At 53.3% G+C, this 25,730-nt stretch overlaps 3 protein-coding genes across 10 annotated transcripts; 1 reads left to right on the top strand and 2 right to left on the bottom strand.

The window, feature by feature from the left end:
* Positions 1-1,015: 1,015 nt before the first annotated feature.
* On the bottom strand, positions 1,016-12,881 carry Litafd (LITAF domain containing). Of its 7 annotated transcripts, XM_063226496.1 has the most exons (7): positions 12,742-12,878; positions 11,858-11,923; positions 4,688-4,734; positions 3,264-3,392; positions 1,726-1,749; positions 1,480-1,624; positions 1,016-1,165 (listed from the first exon to the last, which is right to left on the bottom strand). In XM_063226496.1, exons 4-7 carry the CDS (start codon positions 3,388-3,390, stop codon positions 1,057-1,059), a joined length of 405 nt encoding a protein of 134 aa, XP_063082566.1. In that variant the 5' UTR covers positions 3,391-3,392; positions 4,688-4,734; positions 11,858-11,923; positions 12,742-12,878; the 3' UTR covers positions 1,016-1,056. The 7 variants fall into 7 exon arrangements, with proteins under 7 accessions (XP_063082566.1, XP_063082569.1, XP_063082565.1 ...); XM_063226499.1 differs by lacking the exon at positions 11,858-11,923 and having other exon boundaries at positions 1,726-1,768; positions 12,742-12,881; XM_063226495.1 differs by lacking the exon at positions 11,858-11,923 and having other exon boundaries at positions 12,742-12,881.
* On the top strand, positions 12,636-25,555 carry Carhsp1 (calcium regulated heat stable protein 1). Of its 2 annotated transcripts, none has more exons than XM_063226500.1 (4): positions 12,636-12,728; positions 21,081-21,251; positions 21,433-21,555; positions 23,467-25,555. In XM_063226500.1, the coding sequence occupies exons 2-4, from the start codon at positions 21,088-21,090 to the stop codon at positions 23,627-23,629; spliced, it is 450 nt and encodes a 149-aa protein (XP_063082570.1). In that variant the 5' UTR covers positions 12,636-12,728; positions 21,081-21,087; the 3' UTR covers positions 23,630-25,555. The 2 variants fall into 2 exon arrangements, with proteins under 2 accessions (XP_063082570.1, XP_003477793.1); XM_003477745.5 differs by lacking the exon at positions 12,636-12,728 and adding an exon at positions 20,931-20,968.
* Positions 18,299-21,081, bottom strand: LOC100724143 (pterin-4-alpha-carbinolamine dehydratase 2). Its single transcript, XM_013142004.2, has one exon. It carries the CDS (start codon positions 18,990-18,992, stop codon positions 18,603-18,605), a length of 390 nt encoding a protein of 129 aa, XP_012997458.1. The 5' UTR covers positions 18,993-21,081; the 3' UTR covers positions 18,299-18,602.
* Positions 25,556-25,730: the final 175 nt, after the last annotated feature.

Here is a 25,730-nt window from a genome sequence, read left to right as displayed (position 1 = left end):
ATGGCAAGGCTCTGGAGGTGAAGAGTCAAAGGATAGTGGGGAGCCTTACAGGGCCCTGGGAAGATTTGTCCATCTCGGTTTCCATAAACCTCTGCTCCTCCCAGGCCCTGGGGGTGCCAGGAGCTCTAGATGTGCCTGGGGTGAGGGACGGGTTGTGATGGTGGGGATGACCGGGATGGATGTAGGCACGAGGTGAATGCACAACACTTGGTTTTGGCTGGCCAGAGTCCAGGAGACTGACTGTTGCCCATGTTAACTGCCCTCAGCCTGTGCTGGCCACTGGCTGCTGGTGGGCACAGAAGGTGTAGGCCAGACCTAGGTAGGAGCCCACTGGGACTGTTCCTCCTTGGAAGAGAAAAAGTGGGAAGAGGAGCAGGGTAGAAATCATTGTGCAGTAAGGACAGGGCCAAAAGGCACCCATCATGGAAGGCAGAAGGAATCAATGGAGACCAACTGAGGGCATCCCAGGGAGAAGGTGGGGGGATGAGGATGTGGGAGAAGAGCGCAGGGCAGGGCAGGCTGAGGAGGCCCAGCAGAGGGGGCTGGGAGGCAGTACAGCCCAGGTGAGACAGGAGACAGGGAGGCTTGAGAAGAGAAAGCTTGAGGGCTGTGGGCATGCAGGCAGGGGTCAAAGAAGGGCAATGCTCTCTGGGAGCCCAGCAGGAGCCACTGGACACCAGCTAGAGACGGGGTGGGGAAACCAGTGTGAGCCTAATGTGGGTCCAGGTGACCACAGGGGAGGGAATAGGTGACGGCAGGTACAGATTTCCTGGAAGAGTAGGCTTTGCCAGGGCCAGGGAAGGAGGTGGGAAGCAGGAGATGGTCCCCAGCTGTGGCTCTAGAGAGGAAGATGTACTCAAGACAGCCAGGCTGCGCAGCCAGTGCCATCCAAGCCCCTGCAGTGCCGCCAGCCCTGTGGGCAGCAGCCCCACCATCACAGCAACAGGAAAGTAGAGGAAGGCACCCAGCAGGACCAGCAAGGGTGGGGACACCCACAGAACACACTGAAGCAACCTTGGCATGCCCACCTGTGTCAGTAACATTTATTCCTCGGGGTTACAGGCGGCGGTGGTGGAAGAGCACGTGGCGGCACACCGGGCAGGAATGCTGCACGTCCATCAGGCTCCTCACGCAGAAGGGCAGGAAGCAGCAGCCCAGGACGCACCTGCAGCCTCAAGAGTAGGGCTGTGAGAGCACCCTGGACACCCTACGCCCCACTGACCTACAGGCTGGCCCAGGCCTTGGGGCAAGTCCAGGACCTGGTTGAGAGCCATGCCAACCCTCTCTCAACTGATGGCGATGACACTGGGCACAAGTGCCTGCTTGGCAGGCACCCATCACATACGCAGCCATCTGTCCCGGGAGGACACCGGGTGCCAAGAGCCAAGTCAACACTGAGGCTTCCCATCCTCCATCCTGTCTGTCACACACAGGCACCCCGCCCACTCCCAGATGGAAGCCCAGGGCCAGGCCACTCACCCAAATATGAAGAGAGAGGAGCACAGCAGCCAGCTGAGCAGTCCTGGGACCGGGGTGGTAATCGTGATGATGTAGTTCCCGCAGTAGGGACACACGGTCTGGATCGGCATGGAGGTTGATGTCCTTGGCATGGTGGTGTGCATGTCTGGGAGGAGGCAGGTGCTCAGACCTCAGCCTGCCACACCCCACTGACTTCTCATCTTCTGCAGGGCCTTGGTGGTGAACCAGATGGGCCCTGCCACTCACCTCCCATCATCAGCCTCAGGCCTCCTGTGGTCAAGACCTCCAGCTATAGCAAGCACAGAAATTGAGGCCCAGAAATTGAGTCCCCTTTCCACTCAGTGAGTCCTTGCCAAGTGCTGCCCATCTGTCAGCCCCATTCTCTTGGGCTCCTTAAGTTACCAGAAGCGGTTTCCCTTCCTTGAGATGCTCTGCCGGGCACCCTGGCTACAGCCAGTGCAGGGAAGGCAAAAGCATGAACCTTCCCATTGACATTTCAGCTTATCTGTCATGCCACCCTCAGGCATAGGTGCAGCAGGGCCACCGAGCTGTGCTCAGTGACTAAAACAGGCCACCACTGCATACTTGGTGGTGCTGCATTTGTCATGATGTTGATGGAGGGGGGGTGGGCGTGGCTTGGTACAGTGGTGGTAGGAGGGTTGCTGAGCACATGTGAGGCCCTGGGCCACTCCCAGCACTGCTAACAGCCACACAAGACACCAACAGGAACAATTCCCAGTGTGCTTCCATGTTCTGAGCCAGAGCTGGCCACTGCACTGAGTGGGGGTGGCGAGCATTTGCTGCCCATTGAATTTGGCTCCCTCTGGGCATCAAGCAAGGGGCGCTGGTGTATAAAGAGCAGGGTCCCAAGGTGAGGGAGTGTGACGCGTACCCTGTGTGGCAGAAAACCAAGAAGCGTGCATGGCCAGGAGGGCTGCCCCGTGGGCCTAAGGAGCACTATCCACAGCGGGGTCTTCAGTGTGCCAGTCTGAGGCTGCCTACAGGCTGAGCTGCCTTATTTTCTCAGGCCGCTGTGGCATGGCCCAGAGTCCAGGCCTGTGTGGTAAAGGCTTGTCCTCCAAGTGGCGCTGCGGGGAGGCAGTGGGGCTTTGTGGGATGTTCTTAGGTTACTGGGGTGTGTCCTTTGAGGGGACCCTGGGAGCCCTGTTTACCTGGCTCAAGACAAAAGAGGTTCACTATGACACATACTCCTAGCTTGGCCACCCTCCCTAGAGGCTCAAAGCCATGGGGCCACCAGACCTGGCTCTGGACTCTCCAGGCCTGTGAGCTGCATAAACCTCTCCTCTGCTGCATGTACTGCCCCAAGTCCAGCGCTTCATGGCAGCAATGAGACGCTCACACACATCCTGCTCAGCAATTCTTTGAGTAAAGTGCTGAGAACTCCTTGGAGGTTTTTAGAATCCCTTTACTGCTCCTCTGAGGTGGTGGCAGTGGTGGTGGCGATGGTGGCAGGGTAGGGTGTGCTTAAAGGCATTATGGTGCTTAGAAACATTTCCTGAGCACCTACTGCATACCAGCCCCACCCACCCATGACCACACGTTGGAGGATGATGCTTCATCTGTCTTTGGTTAACAGAGCTGCCAACGTGAGCCATGGCATGGCCTGGAGCTGCCAGGGACTGCGGGGCTGTGGGGTTGGGCAGGCAGCTTTCCTGAGGTGGTGTTGTCTGTGCAGTCCTGGGTGTGGCTCAGAGGGAGCCTCCAGGCAGCTGTCTGCACTCAGCAGCAGAGAGAGGCTGTGGCTGAGAGAGTTCCACACTTACCTGTGGTGAAGGCCTGCGGGGGAGCAGGGTGCGCTGCAGGTGTGTACCCACCCCTCGGAGGAGGAGGCGGGTAGTAGGCAGGCGGTGGCTCTGAAGGATGACATGGCTCTGGAGAAGCGACCTTCATGCCTAGGGTACACGGGATACCATGACTGCTTTGTTTGTTTTTTATTTTGCAGTTCTGAGGGCTGAACCCAATGCCTTTTCACTGAGCTACACTCCCGTCCTTTTCTGAATTTTTAGCTTGTGACAGGGTCTTGCCAAGTCATTAAATTGCCCAACCGGGGTTTCAACGTGTGATCCTTCTGCCTCAGTCTCTTAGAGTGCTGGGATGACACATGTGTGTCACCACACTTGACTCCAGGGCTGATTCACAGATCAGAACGCCCAGGTCTGTAGGGAGGACTAAACAGACCACGGCTGTCAGTTACTAGGTGGAGGAGCCAGGGTTTGAACCAGCACATATCACTTTTTGGCATGCCCCGTGTCCCACAATGAGAGCTCTTCCCAGAGGAGGTGAAGGAGCCCGAGCACAGGGCCACACCCTGTGCTAATCACTCCACAGACTCCACCACAGTCACTTGTACAAAACACCAGGGATGTGGTTGGGTGGCGTTCCGTGAGTTTTGCAGGTGTGGGAACCAGGCTCAGAGAGGTTAAATACCTGAACTGTGCGTGCACAGGGAATAAGTACCAGCCAAGGTGAAATAGGCGTGCTTGACTCTGGCCCCTGCTGCTCACATGCCCTGGCCCCTGGTCGGGATGGCTGCTGAGGGGCTGCTCCCATCTCCCCCCAGAGGAGGGTGTTTGGGGTGCTGGTCCACCCTCCCAAGCTTGGCTCCACCTTACACCACACAGTGCGGGTGCCACCCCTATGTGCCTCACTTCCTGGTCACCAGAGGGCCCAGACACTGCTTAGGGCTGTTTGGAAGAGGAAGTCCAGGGCCCTGGACACCCTGTGTGTGTCCCAGAGGAGGAAGACAGTTTAATCAAGTCTGGGCAATGGCGATGCCCATGTTTCCAAGGAGGCCTTGTAGGCCTTGTCTCCACAACCAGCTCCTCCTGCCCTCCCGGGAAGAGGGCTGCTGCGCTCTCCCCACCCAGCATCTGTCTCCTCCCAGAATGAGAGTCCCAAAGAGCAGGATGCCGTCTCCTCTTTGGCCCAGTCCGGACTCTGTCAGATGGGAGGAAGTCAGCTATCCAGGGCCCAGCAGTCCGGCCCACCTTACAGGTGAGGAAAATGTGAGTCAGAGAAACACAGCAGCAATGCCCCACTCGCCCTGGTTTCCTGGGAACCCCCTCAAACTGCCTGTCCTCTCAGCCTGCCTTCAGCAAGACTCAGGCACGCTCTCTCCTGGGCCGCGTCAGCACAGCTGGCAGGGCTGCACCACCCAGCGCAGGTGGAGGCGGAGGTCGTACTGTACCTGATGTGGGGGGGCCATGAGTCTCTCTTGGCGGGCGCCTTTTGTCACTGGAAGAGAGAAGAGGTGATGGGGGAGGTGCCACCTGCTCTCTGTCCTACTGGGGCCCCAGGAAGGTGGGGGTAGGACTTGGGGGAAGGTGGTGAGCACCGGAATTAGCACCCACCCTGGCTCAGCAAGGTGGCCACAGCTCCTCCTGCCTCCCTGTGGGAAATGTCCCTAGCATCCATTTCTGCCTGGCCCCACCCAGCCCGGCTCTTGAGTGGAGGACCCTTACCCTGGGGGTGATCCCATTTTGGCACCATAGAAGTCCTGTGTCCTAGCAACGGTGTCTGGGCACTGCTGCATTCCGAGTTCTGAGTGGTAGCACTCATTCCAAGGTGTCCCCTTGTGTGTGTGTGTGCGTGTGTGTGTGTGTGTGTGTGTGTACCTGCTGTCAGGAAGTAGGTGGGGCCGAACGAGAGTCCTCAGCCATCTCGCAGTGGCTGACTAGGTGACCACTGTGGGCCTTGTCCCTCCTTACTGGAGGACACACAGGTTGCCTTGGGCTGAGCTGAAAGGACACTGCATCAGAGCTGAGCCATGTGAATCCTATTAGAGGTGACCAATGGGAACAAAGGGCCAGCTGTGAAGCTGTCCATGTCCTCTTATTCAGAAATGTGCACGAGCTGGGTGTGGTGCTGCACCCCTGTAAACCTGTCAGTCTGGGAGGCTGAGGCAAGAGGATTTCAAGTTCAAGGCCAGCCTGGGCAATTTAACTACGCAGTGAGACCATCTCAAAAAAAAAAAAAAAAAAGTAAATTAAACAAAGGCTGTAAATGTAGCTCAGTGTGAAGGCTCTGGGCTCAACTGCCAGTACCCCCAAAAACAAGGAGCAAGGGAAAGTGAGAGAAGTGGAGAAGTGTACATGGGTGTAAGCATATATATCACACATACATGCATGTTCAAGTGTGTGCGTGTGATCATGAGTCAGCCTGGCTCCCCGCTCCTGAACTCTGGGAACTGGGGCAAGACCCGAGCTCTCTTGTAGACCCCACTGCTGCCTCCTCATCTATAAAATGGGATAACAGCAACCAAGAGGGAAACTAAATGACACCGTCCAACTGTGGCCAGTGAACCTGGTCTAAGGTGAGAACAGCCAGAGTGGGGCCCTCCGATGCCACCCAGGTACCACGAGCTTCTTACTACCAGGAGGCCTGGGGTACCCGAGGGTGGCCCTGCTGTCAGGCAGGGAGAAAGGAGCCAAAGCCAGGCAGGTCCTGGGAAACAGCACTTTCCTGCCACTGACAGGGCAGATGCAGTGTTGTCTGGCAGTCACAGCGGTGGGGCCCACGACCCGGCAATGCCATGTCTAGAAAGACGAACGAGCTGAAACAGGAAGTGGTGTGGGCACGAAGCTACGTGGTACTGTGGGAAAGACGAGGAAGTCACAGTGCCTGTCATACAGCTCCTCAGGACCATAAAGTAAACAGAGGGCACAGGGCAGGACAGGAGGAAATTCCCCACGAATGACCATGGAGCGGTCTCTACTGGAGGTATTGTTAAAAAAAGAGGAAATACACACACACACACACACACACACACACACACGCACACGCACACGCACGCGCACATGTAAGTTATATGCGTGTGACCCTCTTCCCTTACCCTACTTTTTGTTTAAGGAAAGGGGTGAGATACATAATTTCTAAAAAGGAGTAAAGGCTAAATTAAAGTGGTTATGTTGTGGGGGATAAGTGTCAGAGAGCCGGAAGGGAAGCAAGGCCTCACTGTCCTTCACACCGGGCCCAGTGGTGGTCCACACCTGTAATCCTAGCACTCTGGGAGGTCAAAGCAGGAGGACGGCACGCTGCGATGCAGCCAGGACAATCAGTGACTAGCAAGATCCTGTCTCAAAATAACAAAAGGGCCATGGGTGTAGCTTAGTGTGAAGGCCTTGGGTTCAGACCCCAGTGCCACAGAAAAGTAAAAAACAAACCTTGGGTTTGTGTGTGTGTGTTTTGAGACAAGGTTTTGCTGTATAGTGCAAGTTGGCTGGTCCAATGCATTGGAGAACCAGAAGTTATTAACGTTAGTGTCCTGTAGACTGACCTTGAGCTCACTATGTAGCCCAGGCTACCCTTGAACGCACAGAGATCCTCCTGCATCAGCCTCCTGAGACCTCCCTTTTCTTTTTCACCTTTTAGCTTTGACTGGATGTCATATGTACTAATTAAAATTGAAATATGTTAAAGAAAAAAAGAGCAACAGTGAAAAACACAAAATTGAACACATATGACATTTATGACTGTCCAACAAGACTTCTTGCATAGAACCCACAGCAAAGATACGAAAGAAACACTTGCAAAGTGGACTTCCTCAAAACTGGAAGCAAATTTCAAAGATAGGATGGGCGGGATAACTGGGTAAGCCACCGGCTAGAGGAACACATAGCAGTAACCGATAAAGTGCAACTATCTAAAATATTAGAGAACCAGCTGACCTTGGTGGCACAGCAGGAGGCTGAGGCAGGAGGAGCACCAAAAGTTCAGTGCCAGCCTGGGTTACACAGGATGTTCAAGGTCAGCATGACTCTATAATGATATCATGTCTCAACCCTAACCCAAAATAGAAAACTCTTCAATTTAGTAGTTTAAAAAATTAAAAAATAGGGGCTGGGGATTTAGCTCAGTGGCATAAGCGCCTGCCCTGCAAGCAGCCAGTCGTGAGTTCGATCCCTGGTACCGATAAAAACGAAAAAGACCAAAAAAATTAAAAAATAGAAGCAAAAGCCCTGAACACTTTGGAAAAGATTAGAAATGGTTAATAGCATGTGAAGAGATGCTTCGTGTTCCCAGCTATGGAAGATAGCAAAAATACAGATACCAGCTGGGAATGGTGGCGCATGTTTGCAGTCCCCCAGCACCCGGGGGTCTGAGGCAGGGAGAACATGGGTTCAAGGCCAGCCTCTGCTACACAGCAAGTGGAAGGCTCACCTGGACCACATGATGTGATCCTGCCTCTAAATCAAAAGAGAATAGGAATTAAAATACAGCTCCCAGTGAATGGTTAAATTTAAAATGACAGCCAACCCCAAGTGTCAGCAGAAGTGTGGGCTAACTAGATAATCACACAGCCCTGGTGTAAGCAAAACTGGATCCCCAAAAAACCTTGAGCCTCACTCTGGAAAATGGGTCGTTTCTTTCAATGGGCCTGTCAGTCGGCCATTCCACGCTCACATTCTCACGCGGGAGAAACAAAACCCCGTGGGTCCACAAAAGGACCTGCTTCAGAAAATTGGCAGCAGCGAACTGGATGACCCGGGGAGCAGATGGGTGAGGCGCTGCAACCCTTCCAGTCATGGCCACCAGGGGGCAGCACCAGGCTGCCATGACCCGGCCTTGCTCCTTGCTCTGAGCAGCGCGGTCGCAGTGCAGCCAACCGCTCAGACCCGCCAGCAAACACCCCATCCCCGGCCCCACCCTGCGCCTGTAGGGCACCAAGGAGCCTGAAAACCTGCCTGGGTTACACTGTGCACTGTGACAGCCGACTTGGAACCCGAGACCCTGAAAAGGCCTGGAAACTCTGCTGTCTTTCTCCCTGCATCTCCTGCTGAGAACCAAGGGTTTCTGGAGTTCAGGGCTCCTAGAGGACTATCTTTTAAACCTTTGCATCTTTTAAACGTAAACTTCTTTAAAGCCTTCCCTGGTACAAGAAGGGGTTAAAGTATGACCTCTACCACTCCATGCTGTGCAACCCCAGGCAGGTGTCTTAACTGCTCTGGGCCTTGATTTGCACTTCTAAAAAGTGGATCCAGCAATACCTTCTGATAAGGGTGTCAGGAAAATTCGCCGAGAAGTCTCACAGGAAGGGTGGGGGGGATGAGCTTGGAGGTCTGATAGCTGGTTGCTCTCCTGCTTTCTCATCGTGTCCGGGTTGTGCTGTCTTGCGTGCAATGAGGAAGACTGTTGCTGGGCTATTTCATGGAAATGGGGTTGGGTCATTTTTCTTTTCCGCAAATCCATGATGCTAAGTAAGAAGGAACCTGAAGAATGAGTTGTAACTGTGACTGTTGTGCGCTGTGTGTGCGGGTGTGTTGCCTTACAGAGACTCTGGTCTGGGTGGGCTGGGCGCCCCTGAGTCTGCCTCCTCCTGCTCAACAGGGGCTGATGGGACAGACGGAACGCGGGGCACCACAGTCATACACAGCGGCAGAGTCCAGGTCCCCATGGCCTCAGCGCCCAGCGCAGCACGCCTGGTTGCCCGGTGCCCCACTCAGCAAGCACATCCCAGGCTGTAACACGACACCTCAAGAGGATCAAAGAACGAGAAGCTAACAGTGCTGCAGAGTCCTCTGCCCTTACCCACGGGGCGTGCGGCCCCAAGCCCAGACAAGAGGGTCAGGTCTGAGCCTGCGGCTCCCTCCCCACCCACCCACCTGACGCGGGGCGCTCTGGCTGCTTTCCGGGATCAGCCTGAGCTCTCTTCCCGTCTATCAGCCAGGGGATCTGCTGTCTCTCACAAACACCTGGCCACCCGCCCTGAGCAACCCTGCAATGGAACGTATAGACTACTGAACCTCAGAAACAGACATCTGAAAAAAATTCGATGAGCCAGACGTGGAGGCACAGGTCTCATCCCGTGTTATCTGAGAGCCTGAGGCAGGAGGATTCCAACTTCAAGCCCAACGCTGACAACCTGGCAACTTAGTGAGGCAGTCTCAAAATAAAAAATGAAACATGGGGCTGAAAAGGCCTTGGATTCTGGAGTTAATACCCAGTATCACTAGAGGGGAAAAAAATCAATGTAATGCTATAATTGTAACGTAAAGCAAAAAAAAAAAAAAAAAAAAAAGGAATTTATGGTGAAATCTAGCTGACATACAAATACCTACTTCCCAACCCTGTGTGCATTCCACTGCCCCTTGGTCCCTTGGTACTCACCAAAGAGGAATGAAAACACGTTACTCCTAACCCATGTTTATCCCAGACCTGGGCTCGGCATCCCTTCAGGCCCCTGTGTAATTCTGGGAAATATGTTTTCTTTTCTTGTTGACATCAGGGTCTCTCTCTGGGAAGGCGGGAGCCCATGGTTCTGCTGAGCTTTTAAAAAATGTTATCAGCCATCTATGACTCAAGGCAGCCGAGGTCTTCATGGGCTGGAAACATTTCCTTCATGTAAAACATCACCAGCCTCTCCTGCCTGAGTGTACCCAGCCCCTGGGTGGAGGGACAATCTTATTATATCCTGGAATCACACCCATGTCCCTCCTGGTCATGACTACACCCACTTCCAACCAAGGGACCCCATCTGTCTTTTATTTTGTTAGTTTTTTTTTTTTTTTTTTAAACAGGTCTCACTTGTAGTTCAGGCTGGCCTTTAATTCAAAGCAATTCTCTTTCTTTCTTTCTATTAATTTATTTATTTTGGCCTTTTTGAGATAAGGTCTCACTATACAGTTTAGTCTGGCCTCGAACTCACTATGTAGCCTAGGGTAGTCTCAAACTCAAAATGATCCTCCTGCCTCAGCCTCCCGAGTGACTCAAAGCAATTCTCCTCCTTAGCCTCACAAATGCCAAGAGTACAAGCACGCATCATCGTGCCAGGCTGGTCATGATTTTAGACCACTTGTTTTGCTTCAGAAAGAAGACCTGCTTGGGCTTTGTGGCACATTCCTACAGTGCCAGGATTCTGGGAGGCTGAGGCAGGAGGATCATAAATATGAGCCCAGCCTGGGCAATTTAGTGAGATACTGCCTCAAAAAATATAGCTGGGGATGTAGCTCAGTGTGAAGGCCCTGGGTAAAATCCCAGCATGGGGCTGGGTGGGAAGCCCTGTACCTTCAGTATCAGCCACTGCTTCCAAACCACCTCTTTCCATCTCCATGGATTTGTCTGTGTTGCGCGTTTCATACAGATGGACTCATATGAGCACCCTTTTAGCAGCTGCCTTCTTTCACACGGTGCATGCTCAAGGTTCGCCGAACTACAGCAACCTGAGGCACTTCCTTTCTTTTTATGGCAGGCTAATCATACAGATGCACAACAGTTTACACATCCTTCACCCAATGGACAGCTGGGCTGTCGCTCGATACCTTTCAGTGCTTGTGAATAGTGCCTCTGTGTGTAAGATGGGCATGGTGGCCCATATACATGCAGGCCCAGGGCGTGGGGAGGTTGTGACAGGAAGGTCACTTGAGCTCAGGAGTCTGAGATGAACTGGGGCAAAACAGCAAGACCTTCCTCAACGACAACAAAATCTGTCCAGATACGTTTTTAGGTGGACATATTGTTAGGAGGTAGTTGGATACTAGTAGGCCAGAAGGACAAAGCAGGAGTCCACAAAAACACATGTTCTGCCAGTTACAGTAAATAAAGACCCCAGTGTATAACGAATTTATCATCATTTATTAGGTCTCAGGTAGGAAGACACAGGGGCTTACCTCTAGAACAAGGGATGGTCTTCCTGGTTACTGTACCATACAGCCCAAAGGTGCCAAAAAAGGGGGAGCTCTTTGAGGACACTCCTGCCTTGGGCCGAGATCTGGTTTACACTAAGAATTTATCTTTCCTAAATTTACCACTTGACTAAGGGCGTAGCAGGTCACAACCCTGAAAAGGACAGCAGGCATTTGGCAGTTCCAAAGTCATTTCTAAGCAAAACACCAGCAGCATCATAATCCCTGTAGTTCCTGAATTCTAGGAGTATCTTTTTTCTGCTCAGTTTTTATTTTTATTTTGCATAATACTTACATTCATCATGGGGAGTTGGTATTTGTGTGGAACACATTTCAGTTCTTTTTTCATCATCTTCTCCTCCCTCTCACCTCCTTGGTCTCCTTCCTTTTTGTAAAGGATCTATCACTCCTGTCTGGGTGCATGTGGGTATGGGTATATGCCTGTAATCTCAGTTTTCAGCAGGCTGAGGCAGGAGGATCACCATGAGTTGGAGGCCAGCTTGAACTACACAGTAAAGACCCTCTCTTCAAAGCAGAGCAAAGCAGAGCAAAACACCCAAACAAAACAAAACAAAACATTTCCCTGTTTCCTATTACTTATCTTTTATTTTGCTCTTTATACACTGGGTTTCTCATATAAGAGAAAAATGTGGTATTTAAGCTTGTGTGTCTGGACACCGTATGATCTCAAGGCACATCCATTTCCCTACAAATGATTCAATTTTAGGCCCACCTACCTTCTCAGCTGAAGGTCTGGATCTCTCCAGCCCAATAGCTGCTTGCTTTGAAGCTGGGCTCTGAGCCTGCGGGATGGGGATGGGGTGGAAGGTTCTGGTGGGGACTGCAGGGCCACCCTAATGTCTGCCTGCGTGGTCCCAGTGCAGCTGCTGAGCACCAGTCCCCAACTCCACCTGGCAAATATTTTGACCCCGGGCTTTGGGGTACGGGATTCTGCTGGGGGCTGCTTCCAGCTGGTTGTGAGCATGTATGGGCCTCAGCTTCCTCTTCTGCAAACAGGAGCAACATTAATTACCTCGATAGACAGAGATAGCAGTCAAGGATACAATGGAAAAAAAAAAACAAAACAAAACCTCCCCTCTTTTTTGCTTTTGTTTTAGGTTTTTTGAGACAGAGGCTCCCTATGGAACCCAGGCTGGCCTCGAGCTCCCAGTGATCACATGCTTCAGCCTCGGGAGTGCCGGGATTCCAGGCGTGCCCCTCTATACCCTGCTCCCCCTTGTTTTTGTTGTTGTTTTTCATTTTTCTTTTTCTCCCCCCTGTTGTCTGCTTCTTTCCTTTTTGTGTTCATGCCTTTATCTCTTTCTACTCAAACAGGCGCCCCATTTATCCGCAGGTGGAGTGAAGCGTACAGCGCGCAGCAGCAGCCGACTCTGCCACTTTCCAGGGCACCTGCCCCGCGGCGGGCGCCCACCCAAAAGCCCCGGCTCCTCCCGACCGCCCCAGCCCCGCCCTGCCGGGCTTGCGATCTCATTGGTGGAAGCCACGGTGGGCGGGGCCTGGACACCCCGCCCCGCGGGCCTCGCCCCCTCCAGGGCTGGGTCCTAGCAGTCGGAACCCAGCGGCGCGCGGAGCGGGTTGGTTCCTCAGGTAGGCAGCTTACCGGGACGCCGGCGGGGCGCTGCTCCCCGAACTCCGGGAACCGCAGGTGGGGGCTCAGCCTCCTCCACGCTGTGTTTCCGCTAGGGCCCCTCATGGGGGTCGTGAGCTCCTGGCGCGGGCTCTGCGCAGGGCTGCCCGGCCCCCTGGGAAATGCCCTGGGCCTGTTAGCTGAGCGCGGGCTCCGCCGGGGAGGGGTGTGGCGTCCGCGGGCAGCGGGGAGCACTTCCCGCCCGGCCACCTGTTTGCCGCGCACCGAGCTGCGCCGCTCTGCCCGCCCTGCCCCTGCCGTCGCTGAGCGGCTGGATCGCGGATGGGGTGACTCGTGGCGCAGGGGGTGAACGCGGGGGGCGCCGCACGCGGGGGCGGAGCCAGCCTGGTCCGATCGCGCCAGCTGCGGCTCGGCGGGGGGCGCGGGCTGGACCTGGCGGGGCGGGGGGAGGGGCGCTCGGCGCCGGCTGTCTGCGTGGTGGGGGAGGAGGGGCGCCGGGTGCGCTCCCCGGGTGTTTGCGAGAGTCAAGAGCAAACTCACTGGCGGCCGCCCTGGCGGCCCAGGTCTGCAGGCCAGAAACGCAACATTCGTTTCCTTTTCTTGTTTTCAGGTGCTGGAGATTAAACCCGGGTCTTCTTACTGACCTACATCCCCAGTTCTTTTGTAAAATTAAAAAAGTTTTTATTTTTGAGATAGGAGTTCGCTAAATTCAAGTTGCTAGAACCTGCTGTCCTGCTTCAGCCTCCTAGAGTGTTTAGTTTACAGGCACATGTCGTCTCGTCCGACTCACTTTTGATTTTTAGAAAGGAATATTCTGGAGCCAGGCATGGTGCTGCGTCCCTGTAATTCCAGTACTCAGAAGGCTGAGGCCAGAGAATCAAGGAGAGGTCGAGGCCAGTCGACTACATAGTACCGACAGTGTCCCAAAAATTCAATCAATTAGACCAACAAGACGGGTGCATAGCTTTTCTGGGATTGCAGTGGGTGTGTGTGCTGGGAGGTAGCAGATCTGGCAGGGAGGGTCTCGGTTTTCGTGGTGTCTTGTTTCAATATAGGTCTCTTGCCAGGCCTGGTGGCACACACCTTGTAATCCAGCACACAGCAGGCTGAGACAGGAGGATTGCTATGAGTTTGAGCCTGGGCTACAAAGTGAATTCTAGGCCATCCTGAACTGCGCGGCCAGGCCCTGTCTCAACCAACCAGGCAAAATAGGGCTCAGGGCCACAGCTGCAGATGAGGCACCGATTTCCCTGGCAGAAGCAGATGTGTATAAATAGAAGAAGCTGGCTGCCCTGGTGCTGAAAGAGACGTTAATTTTTTTTGTTTAATTTTCCTGTTTGGATATTTAAGTCTGTGCCCCTTCTTGCTCTACTGATCTGATCTCCAAGGTTCAAACCAACACCTCATCCTTTCTTGGAGTTGCTGCTCCTGGCCCCATTCTGTGTAGGAGTTTCTGTCATCTCTCTCCACCGACCTTCCCCTGCGGGCTGTCCTGTCTCCCTTTGGGCCATTGCCCTTTGCCCCTGTGGGCCCCTCTGCCAAGACCCCCGAAAACCCCATTCTGCTGTTTCTTCTCAAGTCTCTGCTTTTCGAGCCTCCACCTCTCCTGCCCCGCTGAGCAACCTGCCTGGGTGCGGCGCCCTTCACACTGGCTTCTCCTTCCATACTGGCCTCCAGGGCAGGAGCATGGTCCTTGAGCCACTCTAGGTCCCTTTGGGGTCCTGGTTCCAGAGAGTGAGGCAGCCTTTCCTGCTGAGTGGCAGAATCAGGGTGTTTGGAGTTGGTTGTGTACCATCCATGAGGCAGAAAAGGGAGGGCGGTGTTATTTCCACGACTCATGTAAGTGGCACATCTATTGTCGACTGAACCCACCGCATGCTTTTACCAAAGCTGCATAGTGTAGGAGTCTGTAACTCTTCCCCGGGGAATGTACACCTTTACTGTCTGACTGAGGCAAGGAGCACTGAGGTCAGTTGCCAGAGATCCCCAAGGGAGTGGCTGGGGATAACTTGTGCCTGGCAAGCACAAGGTCCTGAGTTCAATGCCCAGCATCTGAGTGGAAAGAAAACCCACAGGGTTGAGAACAAGCTGGAGCAGGAAGGATTGGGTGGGATGCTGGGCAGGGGTCTCTTTAAGAACAAGTGTGTGTGGAGGGTGCCAGGCTGCAAGTGTGTCGGTCGAGTGGTGCCTGGAACGGGCTACACAAGGCCATGGGGAGGTGCTTCTGGGTTCCGTTGGCAGCAGTGTTGGGGAGGGAAGTCTCGGTTCTGGGCCCTTGGAGCGGAGAGCGGTGGTGGGAGGGGTTGGGTGGTTCTTTTTTTGTGTGGTGCTTCTTGCTGGCCAAGGGCTCCTCCCGCCCCGTTTCCTGGTCTCCCCCTTCATCGCCAGCCCCTCCCCTCCCTGCTCATCAAACCCTGCAGTCCCCAGAACAATGGAGTGGAGTGAAGCTCGGCCCGCCCTACGCTGTGTTAATCTCGGCTTCCGGGCCTCTTCCTTCCGGGGATCCATGGGCGGGGCTCAGTGGAACTGTCCCAACCCCTCGGCCAGCGGGCCCAGATCTGCTGGGCTGGGAATCTGGGTGAAGTGGGATAGGATCTCTTCGTTTACAGCCTAAGATCCTTGGGGACAGGAGGTGACCAACTCTGCACCTCTAGCATTCCCCTCACCCCAACCCTGTCGCTTCCATCTGATGTGTAGTCTGAGCCTCCTGCCCTGAGCGAGGCCAGTTGATGAACCCACACTGCACTGCTACTCTGAACCCCATGGGCCAGCAGCTGCCCTGCTTGAGTGCCTTAGAGATGAGACTCTGGGGGCTGGGGAGTGCTTAGCAGGCTCGTGGTCCTGGATTTCATCCTCACCACCAGAGGAAGAAAAAAAAAAAAAAAAAAAGAATCAAGAGTCCTCCCATCTGACCTTATAGAATCAGAATCCTCATTTGAACAGGATCCCCAGATGGAGCTAGTCACTAAAATGTAAGCCCTGCTTAAGACCTCTGAAATGAGAATGACAAAAGTGCCTCCACCTTTTGGGCTGATTGCGAAGATTGTTCTAGTTAATGCTCCCAGCAGCCCACACAGAGGTGGCAAGTACACATCATCCTTCCTGCTCTTCGTCCCACGGCTGCTGCTTTTGCAGCCCGCCATGCTGACTTACCTTAGGATGGCTTTGTGCCCACCTTACCTTTACCTCCTTTAGCAGTGGGCTGCCCTAGGCTGGGACTGTCCCAGAATAATGCCCAGTCTGGACTTCCCTGCTCTCAAAGCTCTCAGAAGGCCTGACACCCCTATTTTGCAGAGCAGGCTTGGAAAGATTCTGGCTTTGCCTAAGAATGAGGCATTGGACCTGGACTGAGGTTCTTGTCCCTTTTTTCTGCCTCCATTTTCCTGCCTTCAAGAAGGATCTGGAACAACCAGAAGGGAGTCTTGTGAAGCGAACTCCCTCTCACTCAAGTGTAAATGACAGTGCTGTTAGGCTCCTGCCCCACTTCCTGGACCAGGGACCTGGCTACTTGGCTCTGAGACCCCTCAACATGCCTGTGGTTGGTGGGTGTTCAGGCCAGGAGGGGCTACAAAGGCAGGTGGTGAATGGGGTGCTGTATCATGGGGTCCTCAATCCCCAGATGTGTTACAGGTGGGAGGTTTGGGAAGCCTAGGCTCCTGGGACTACGAGGAGTTACTGCAGGCCTGTGCAAAGTTCCCAGGCAATTTTAGGCTGAGGCCTCCTCCCAGGGCCCTCAGGATGAAGGACTGCCTAACACACCCCTCCCTGGGGACCTGCTGGCTAGGAGTGACTTCCCCCAGGCCTTTGACTGTGTCTCATGGTGGGTGCATGGCCCCTCCACATGGGCTTCTAGAGGGTAGATGTATACCTTAATGGCATAGGAGGCCAGGCATGGTTTCCCTGGCTGATAATCACAGACCTGTGTATGCAGTGCATGTGTGTGGATAGCAACGGGTAGAGACCCCAACATGTACATACCCATACCACATGTGCAGATAACTTAGGATCGTGTGCACAGAGCCCTCCCATGCACACATGTATGTACATATGGCCCAGCAGCTGTGGCTCCCATTGAATTAGGTCTGAGTTGTTGCAGGCAGAGCCTCACTCTGGGTCTGGCCTGGAGCCCCCTGTGAACCTGAGCTCCACATTCCCCTGCCCCTCACCCTGGGAGCTGAGGGATGTGAAGGCTGGGCTCAGAAGTGGACCCTGCCAACTCCAGGCCATTCTTCTGGCAGTGTAGTTGGCAGCAGAAGCCAGAGCCATGGGATGCTCCCATCCTTGTGATGTTAGGGCCTAGGGCCACCTCCTGTGTGGCAGCACTGCTGGACTCTGACCCTGTTACCCCACAGAGCAGTTCACACCTCTCCCTCCATGCTGACCTCCAGCAGGTGGGCTGGCCCCAGGCCAGACTTGCTCTGGCTGTCTCCACCCAGATGGCCTCCCAGAGCCATCTGGATGGTGGCAAGGGGGTGGCACTCTACCCCACCCTGAACACTGCACTCCCTTGCCTCAGTTTCTTTCACTGTCACGAGTGAGTCTTCATGGGTGTGAGGCTAACACTGGGCACATCCACGCACGCAGCATATGTGGCAGGGTTGGGGCATGTACTGGAGAGGGCACATTCTGAGTGGAGTAGAGCTCCGTCCTTCTGGTCCCACAGGCCACTCTCCACCAACGTCCATGGTGCCTTCCACTGTCACGCTGGGGGGTTGTGTATATTTGGGGAGTGAGTGGTATGGGCACAAAGAGAAGGGATTTCCACGGCAGGCCTGTTTCATTACCTGGGATGAAGTGGACACCACCAAGGGTGTGAAACAGGAGGACACTGGACATGTGGCATAATCTTGTAATTCCAGCCCTTGGGAGGCTGGGGCAGGAGGATCACCAGCTGGAGGCCAAACTGTGTTACACAGTAAGATTTTTTTCTCAGTACCCCCGCCCCTCAAAAAAGAGAAGACACAAAATGACAAGGATGATAATGAAGCTGTGATGCAGTGATCCACCTCATTTCCTGCCTCTCTCTGGTTCCTCCTTCCTGAGCTCAGGCCTTGCAGCCTCAGAGCCTCGATACAGGCTGTCTTTCATTCCAGAAGCTGCCTCCCTTCACTGCTGGGTCCTTTTCAACCTGATCTGGGGATTGATCCCAGGGCCTTGTGTGCAGTAGATAAGTGTTTTACTCCTGAGCTACACCCTAGCTCTTATTAAATTCTGAAAACCAAGTCTTGTTAATTTTGCCCAGACTGACCTCAGTTTTTAAGTCCCTTGCCACATCACCCTGCAGAGCTGAGATTGCAGGTGTGAGCTGCTGAGCCCAGGTTGACAAACGGGTAATTCTTCTTGTTCAGTCCCAGCTTGCACCCTCATGCCCATAGCACCCCAACCTCACTATATATATTTTTACTTTTATGAGTACACATTTGCCGTGCCTAATGTGCACAGTTGGTACATAAAACTTTTCTTTTTTTCCCTTCACTTTACTCCCTTTTTATGTTTTCCAGCATCAGATTCATTTATAAGACCTTATAAAGTTAATTATACATAGTTTTTTTTTTTTCAGGTTTAAATCATTTTATATGTAAGGACTGATTATACAGCATGTATGAAGGTGAACTAATTTACAGTGTAATTTGTTGATGTAAGTTGCCTTCAAAATACATTGTAGCTAAAATCTGGGCATGGTGGCTCATGCCTATAATCCCAGCACTCAGGAGGCTGAGGCAGGAGGATCGTTGTGAGTTTGAGACCAGCCTGGGCTATAAAGTGAGCTCAACTGCATAGGAAGACCTTGTCTCAAAAAGAAAGGAAAAAGAAAGAAACACAATATATTGTAGCTAAGATGTGTGTAAGCTTTACGTGCATTTTGGGAGAAATCACACAAAAATAGATGCTTTTTCAATAAACTTGGCCAGCTGCACATCTCTTTTGGTCAGTCCTCCACAGTCATGGGATGTGAGTGTTAGCTGGACCTTGTACACATTGAACCATTCGGGGTGATGATTTATCTTCTCTGCTTGCAAGGCAACTCGGGACATAAAGCCAAAGGCCTGATTAAAATTTTTGAAGGAAAATTCTTTGTAGATGGCATTTCTCTCACTTAATTCTGAGCATCCTACATTTTTAAGGTCAAGTAGAATCTGGTTCCTCTCCTCTGCAATCAACAGCTGTGAATCTGAAGGCTGGGTCGCCAGGCTCCGGCTCCCGCCCCGAAGTGCAGCCAGCGAGCGCACCCTCGTCCTGCGCGCCCCGAGGGCCGCTGCCATCTATACATACAGATTGAAGACCAGAGTAACAGGCTAAAGACAACACCAACCCTGTTGCTTTGTATCCCCTCCTCCCCGTGAGCAAGCCTTTTGGCACTTGGTGACACGTTGCTGATGCATTTGTTTACCCATTCTGTGCTTCCAGGCTCAGCCTTGCGTCTCCAGCACCATGAGCAGGGCCTGGTACTGGAACGTGTATGTGTTGGGTGATTATGATGACAGTTGCAACAGAGCTGACAAGTAATGCCAGTTTTGGACAGATCATGTGCCTAGTGGTTGGCATGTGTTATTTCCTTTCAACTTCATGACGGTGGTGTGATGTTGGGGGTTTTACAGTTCCTGTTTACCAGATGCAGCAACCAAGGTCCAGAAAGGTTAAGTAACTTGCTCAAGATTACATAGCTGGGGGGGGGGGTAGAATTTCAAGTCAGATGTGTGATTGCTCCAGGAGAAGGGAGGAGAGGAGATTGGTTAGAAAGGCCAAGGGCAGCCCTCTACTTCACTTTGCTGTTACTGGGTCATTGAGGTATACCACCTACTGTCCTGGGAGGCCACGGTGGGTTTCTGCCCCCCTCCTTTCTAGGTCAGACTCCTTCGCAGAACTTTGGGCATGAGAACATTCCAGGACTCTATGACCTGTACTTCTGGGTCGTGCTGTGCCCGGAGCATCAGCCCAGTGGCAGGGCCTTTTGGAGGCTCCCTGGACTTGGGGTCTTGCCTGGCTGCAACTGCAGCTGAGAGGAGGGTGAGGAAGTAGCTGTGTCACCTCCTCCAGAGGGAGTGGGCTGCCCTTTCCCCAGGGCTGGCAGACACAGTCTGGTTTGGGGGATTTGGGTGGCGTGCAGTGGGGGGTAGAGCAGGGGACACCAGTGGGTGGGATGGAGGCTTACTGCAAACGAAGGTGGACCGGGCTCCTGGTAGCTACAGAGACCCCTTTCTCTCAAAAATGTCTGGAAACGAAGTTTCAGGCGAGCACCAGGAGTGTTTAAAAGATCCTTTGTCTTCCCTTCTCCTCCTTCTCTTCCTTTTCCCTATCTGTGCCTTTCATACTGGGATTTGAACCCAGGACCTTCAGATTGAGCTACACTTACAGGCTTTTTAAATTTTTATTTTGAGACAGTCTTGCAAAGTAGCTGCATTGCTAGGGGCTGGGCTTGAACTTCTGATCTTCCTCAGTCCTGAGTGGATTACAGGAGTTCACCACCACACCCAGCCGAGTTCATATTTTCAATCTGAAAGCCTGGGGAGCCACATCCAGACTGTTCAGGGAGGCCTTGCACCCATCTGGCTGGTGAACTTGAGGGCGTCCAATCCCGTTCCCTGACCCAACCTGCAGTGAAGATTTCTGGTCCCGTGTCCTGGCAGGCTCTGCACGTTGCCCTTCTGGTGTCCCCTTCAGTGCAAAAGCACTCAGTCACCAACGGCTTCTGATACCTGGGCTGCTGCTCCATTCTCCTGACCCTAAGCCCAGGCAGCTGGCACTTTCTTGGGCACAGCTGTCAGGTCCTGCTCTGGATGACACGCTAACTTGGTTTTAGGCAGAGGCTGTGGCATCCTCCCCAATCTGGCCCCACACTGTGTTCGGAGGAACGTCCTGTTGGGTCTGGCCAGATTCTGATTGATGCTAGAGGTCAAGGCCTTAGGGGTTATGGAGAGAATTTAGTTTCACAGAAGAGCTGGGGTGACAGCTGGTGGAAAGGTTCTGTGAAAGAGCACCTGGCAGCCCACCAAGCGCCCCTTCCCCGTGGGTCTCCAGCTCACCACCAGGCCGCCTCTGCGTGGTTATGGGCTGTGACACCCCCTCGGCATCCACACTGGGTCCTAAAGTTTCCTGAAGTCATCCTGAGTTTGTCTATCTGTGCTGGGGACATGGAAGGACTAATGCCTACCTTGTTGTAGGGCTGACCTGGCATTTTTTTGCAGACCTGTTGAGCCTGAGTGGACATCTGATTCAGTGGCGTGTGGCTGTAGACCAGGTGACCTCATCCCTGCCAGCCTCTGTCTGGCTGAGGGAGAGACAGGAGTGTCAGATATGGGGAGGGGCCTTCTCCATCCCATGTGACCCCTGAAAGCCCCCTCTCTCTCTAGGTCAGCAATGTCATCTGAGCCTCCCCCACCAGCGCCTGCACAGCCCCCCACTCATCAGCCTTTGGGGGGGCTGCTGGAAACCCCTCGGGACAGAGAGCGTTCCCCATCCCCGCTGAGGGACAACGTGGTCCCAAGCCCCCTGCCCACTCGCCGGACAAGGACATTTTCCGCGTGAGTTGGTTGTCTGCGGGCACATCCTCAGATGGGCCTCCTGCCTCCAGCCAGATCTACCATACTAACCTCTGTATGCTCTGGGGAGTCAGGCAGCGGGCAATGCCTGGGCTGAATGTTGTGCTCCCTGGAGAGTGGGTGGCTATTGTGGAGTCCCCTCATACCTTGCTCTCTCTGTCAGGACGGTACGGGCTTCCCAGGGCCCTGTCTACAAAGGAGTCTGCAAGTGCTTCTGCCGGTCCAAAGGCCACGGCTTCATCACCCCAGCTGATGGTGGCCCTGATATCTTCCTGCACATCTCAGAGTGAGTCCCTCCTGGGCCAGGCAGGCACTGCCTCACTGCATGCATGTGGGGAGTGCTGTGTTGGGATACATGTGAGATTAGGGAGGACATTCGCCATGTGAATATGACTGTGTGTGTGTGGATAGTGGTGTCTGGAAGAGGCGGTGGTAGTGTGTGTGTGTGTGTGTGTGTGTGTGTGTGTGTGTGTGTGTGTAGGAGTGTATGCCATCCTGGGTGCCTGAGGTTCAAGCCAAGCCTGTGGACATGGAGTGGCAGAACTGTCCCCTTTGAACAAGGGGTTGTGTGTGTCTGCTGGATGGGAAGGAGGTATCTTTGAGTTGGGGGTGCACTTTGGCCTGGGAGCTAGTTTCCTGCCCTCATCCAGGGGAGGTGGCCTGTGGGGCTGTAGGCTGGCAGCCCCTTTGCTCCAGGAAGGAAGTTTGGGGTGGACACTTTCTCCAGCAGCTCATGCACTGACGTCTTTCCTTCCTGAGTGTCAGGAACCCTCCCCAACCAGGCCCAGGATGGGGTCCACAGATCCTGGGGGCTAGAAGGTGCCCAATGTCTTACCTTTGGTCTCCTGGGCAGCCATCTGATACATACTGACTGTTAATGGCACCCCACACCAGCACCCCTTTTGGTCTAAGCACCCTTCCTTTTTTTTTAAGTGATAGAGGTTGAGCCTAAGACCTTTGCACATGCTAGGCGAGCACTGTACCACCGAGCTTCACGCCCAGCCCTTATCCCCCACCTTTCATTTCAGGCAGTGACAGTCAGATTCTTACCCTGCACAGCAGACCTGGCAAACATGGAAGTCACATTGTAAAAACGTGAAGCCTGCTGGGCATGGTGGCAACGCCTGTAATCCTAGCTACTTGGGAGGCCATACTCGTCTGCTTAGTGAGACTATTTCAAAATAAAAAGGCTGGGGATGTAGCTCAGTGGTAGAGTGCTGCGCCATCCCTAAGATCCTGTTGCAGAGCCTCTGTGCCAAGCCCCTCCCCCACACTGTTGCACAGCTGTTGTTTGAAAGGCCCCTTATACAGTGCAGCCTTGAGAAAGACGCTCATGTCTTACACCTTCTGTATGTATGAACACATGCATAGATGTGTAAATGTATTTCCTTACTGCCTCCTCCAGAAAGACTGGTGTTGGTGGACAGACATAGGCAATGTGTTGTAAGGAAAAATGAGTTAGTAAGGAAAATGTAGTGAGTCAGTCTGGTTCACTGTGAGGACTAAGCAGCAAGTTTAATTCCTGAGCTTCCTGGTGGCCACACTGAAGAGGGAAACACTGATTAAGATGAACCAGTTCTGGGGAGCCAAGGGAATTATTTTTCCTTGGACTCTGACCAAGAGGCATCAAGGTACCAGTCTCCCTGAGATGGTGACTCCTATCACCTGGAAAGTAAGGAGTCTTCTTGGGGATGGTCACAGGGAGAGGACCCCTCTTACAACTAGCTTGAAGGATAACAGAGACTTTTCTTGAAAGCTGCAAAGAAGATCTGGGAATGTAAGATCAAAGGCTGTGCCCATTTCCTGGGACCAGGGCCCGTGTGGCAAGAGGCCTTGCTGGGTGGCTACTCTTGACACCAGTCCGGTGCTGCCCTCACCTTTCTGTGACCCAGATGGCCATCCCAGCCTCCATAGTTAGTGTTGCAGTGTCGGTGTCCACAGGTGCCTGCACTGTCTCAGCTCTAGCATCTGAGCCCCTGGGAAGAGGCCAAGGAGGTCAGGGCTGCATGGCCAGGACCCTGAGGCTGGAGCCAGTGGTGGTGCCTTCTGAAGGGAGGGCAGGAGTTCTTAGAGTGGGGTTCTGGGTGGTCAGTCAGATGGGCACCCACTGTGGCAGCCCTCTTCCCAGCAGGGTATTGGTGCTGGGGTCAGGCTTTTCTTGCTGTGAGCACTGACTCTTTCCTTCCTTTCTGCCTAGTGTGGAAGGGGAGTATGTCCCTGTGGAAGGCGACGAGGTCACCTATAAGATGTGCTCCATCCCACCCAAGAATGAGAAGCTGCAGGCTGTGGAAGTAGTCATAACCCACCTGGCACCAGGCACCAAACATGAGACCTGGTCCGGGCATGTCGTCAGCTCCTAGGAGGCCCGGGAGCACTTCTCCTCCTGGGCTTGTGGGAGACTTGGTGGGAGGAGGAGATGGGGCCACAATGAAGACGACGTTTTCCTGCACAAGATGGGGCTTCAAGGGTGGGACATGGGTCCCTTTCAAATATCCCCTGGAGGAAGGGGACCCAAGGGCCGGCATGGGGTGCTCTCGGCCACCAGCACAGCCTCCACCATCATCTCAACAAGCTCTTGCCATCTGAAAAGCATTAAACGCATTTGAAAAGGAGAGGCACTGCTAATGGCTGAGTGGAGAGGTTCAGCCCCAGCCCAGTGGGTGGGATGGAGGTGGTTTTTCCTCCACTGCCCAGAGCCCCTCATCTCCCTTACTTTGAGTTAAGAGTCAAAAATCCCCAGATCTGTGTGGTTCAGTGGGTGACTTCCCCCAAGGTGAATCCCTCCTAGTGCTCCCTGTCTTTGCTGGGGCCAAGGCAGAGCAGTTTGCTAGTTCTCTGTGTGGCTGGTTAAAGGGGATCTCGCTTCCGGGGATGGCAGACTTTTGGACTTTGCTTTTTGTCCCTTGCAGCAGGGCACCACCACCACCACCATCACCTGTCTGGGAGAGTTCCTCTAGGACAGTGACAGCGAATCTTAGAGCTTTTAGGGATACAAACAGCTTGCTGTGGCCCGTGTGCCATAGGTTCACCACCACTGCTGTAGGAGCTCCTGCCAGGGCCTGCAGTGCACTGGGCTGAACTTGGGCTTTTTCTCGTCTCCTAGTTGAGTGGTCTCAGCTCTGCAGCCACTGAAACTTTATCATTAATGTGGGGCTGGGTGAGAAGAGGCCGTGGAGAGTGGGGAGTTTTAGAGAAAAATTTGCTGATGTCATCCAGAAAAGAGTAAGTAGCTTCTTGATCCCCAGGTAAAGTTAAAAATTGGAGAAATACACTTGTGGTAGTGGTGGTTTTCAAAACCAGTGTTAAGAATTGCTTATGGATTTTTTGTTGTTTTTTAATAAAGCTTGTTCTCCCAGAGCTAGCTGATAGGCCATTAGGATTTCTTTTGTAGTGGTTTGGTTTGACTTGAGGTGTGACCTGAAATTAGAAGTAGCTGGGTGATATGTTTTGAAGTATGTGGCCTAAACCAGTTAAGGATCAACTTGTCAGTGCAGGGGTCGAGCAGTGAAGTGGCTCTTGGGCCATGAGGATGGGAGGGTCATTTTGATGCAGCAGCACAGACAGCCTTATCAAGTGTCTTAACTTTGGGTGTGTTTTGCCTGCCTGTTAAGGCTTTGAAAGGGGATGGAAGGCAAATGACTAGTGAAACTTTTAAAATAAGCGTGTTGGTTGGGCGTGTGCATAAATTGCTCGTGTTCTTTGTTGCCTTACAGTGCCCCTTGCAGGATACTTCCCTCCTGCTGTGCCCTCTGCAGGGTCTTTTTTTCTGCTGGGTCAAAGGTGGCCTCGGATGGCTCCCCAGTGGCATCTCTTCAGGGGCCTGTTGGGCAAAGACCACTTCTAAGCCACTTCTGCTAAGTGGACTGCAGGCTCACTGAGCCTGAGACTCTCCAGTTGTCTCTTCTCCCCAGGTGTCTATGGCTTTGTCCCTGCCTTGGCATCTGGTCACTGTGGTCTAGGGTGGCTCCTACACTAGTGCCCCAGCAGGCTGTGCCCCATGGCTTGAGAGTTGCATTCTGCTGTCAGTGACCTTTGGATTTTTTTCATTTGGCAGAGTCCTTTGTCAGCAGCTTTCTGGGTGACCACACTTTTTCAATCCATGAGCATTCTAGAACTGCAGGATGTGGGAGCTGAAAGAGACAGCCCACTGCTTTCACTGGGAGCCTCAATTTATGGATGGGAATGGGCACAGGATGCTGGGGGATGGATCTGGGAATAGAAAACAGGATTCCCACATTTAGATCTTGTTTCCCATCAGCCTTTTCAATAAAGTTTGTTTTGTGTAAGGTTTTGTGTGTGTTACCTTGGAGGCTGGCTTGCCAAGAGCTTTGTTTGTGGGCCAGCAGGTTAGGGGACCACACCCCGCCCCCAGTTGAGGTGACACCTGCTTTGCAGTTTTACGTTTGAAGAAAGTGAATCATCCCTGTTTCTCTAGCCATCATTCTTCAGTGTCGGAAGGCT

This window comes from Cavia porcellus, unplaced genomic scaffold, assembly GCF_034190915.1.
Source record: "Cavia porcellus strain 051 isolate PalLab524CR breed Dunkin Hartley unplaced genomic scaffold, mCavPor4.1 scaffold_16, whole genome shotgun sequence".
Taxonomy (NCBI): Eukaryota; Metazoa; Chordata; class Mammalia; order Rodentia; family Caviidae; genus Cavia; species Cavia porcellus.
This window is presented reverse-complemented; position numbering and strand designations above follow the sequence as displayed.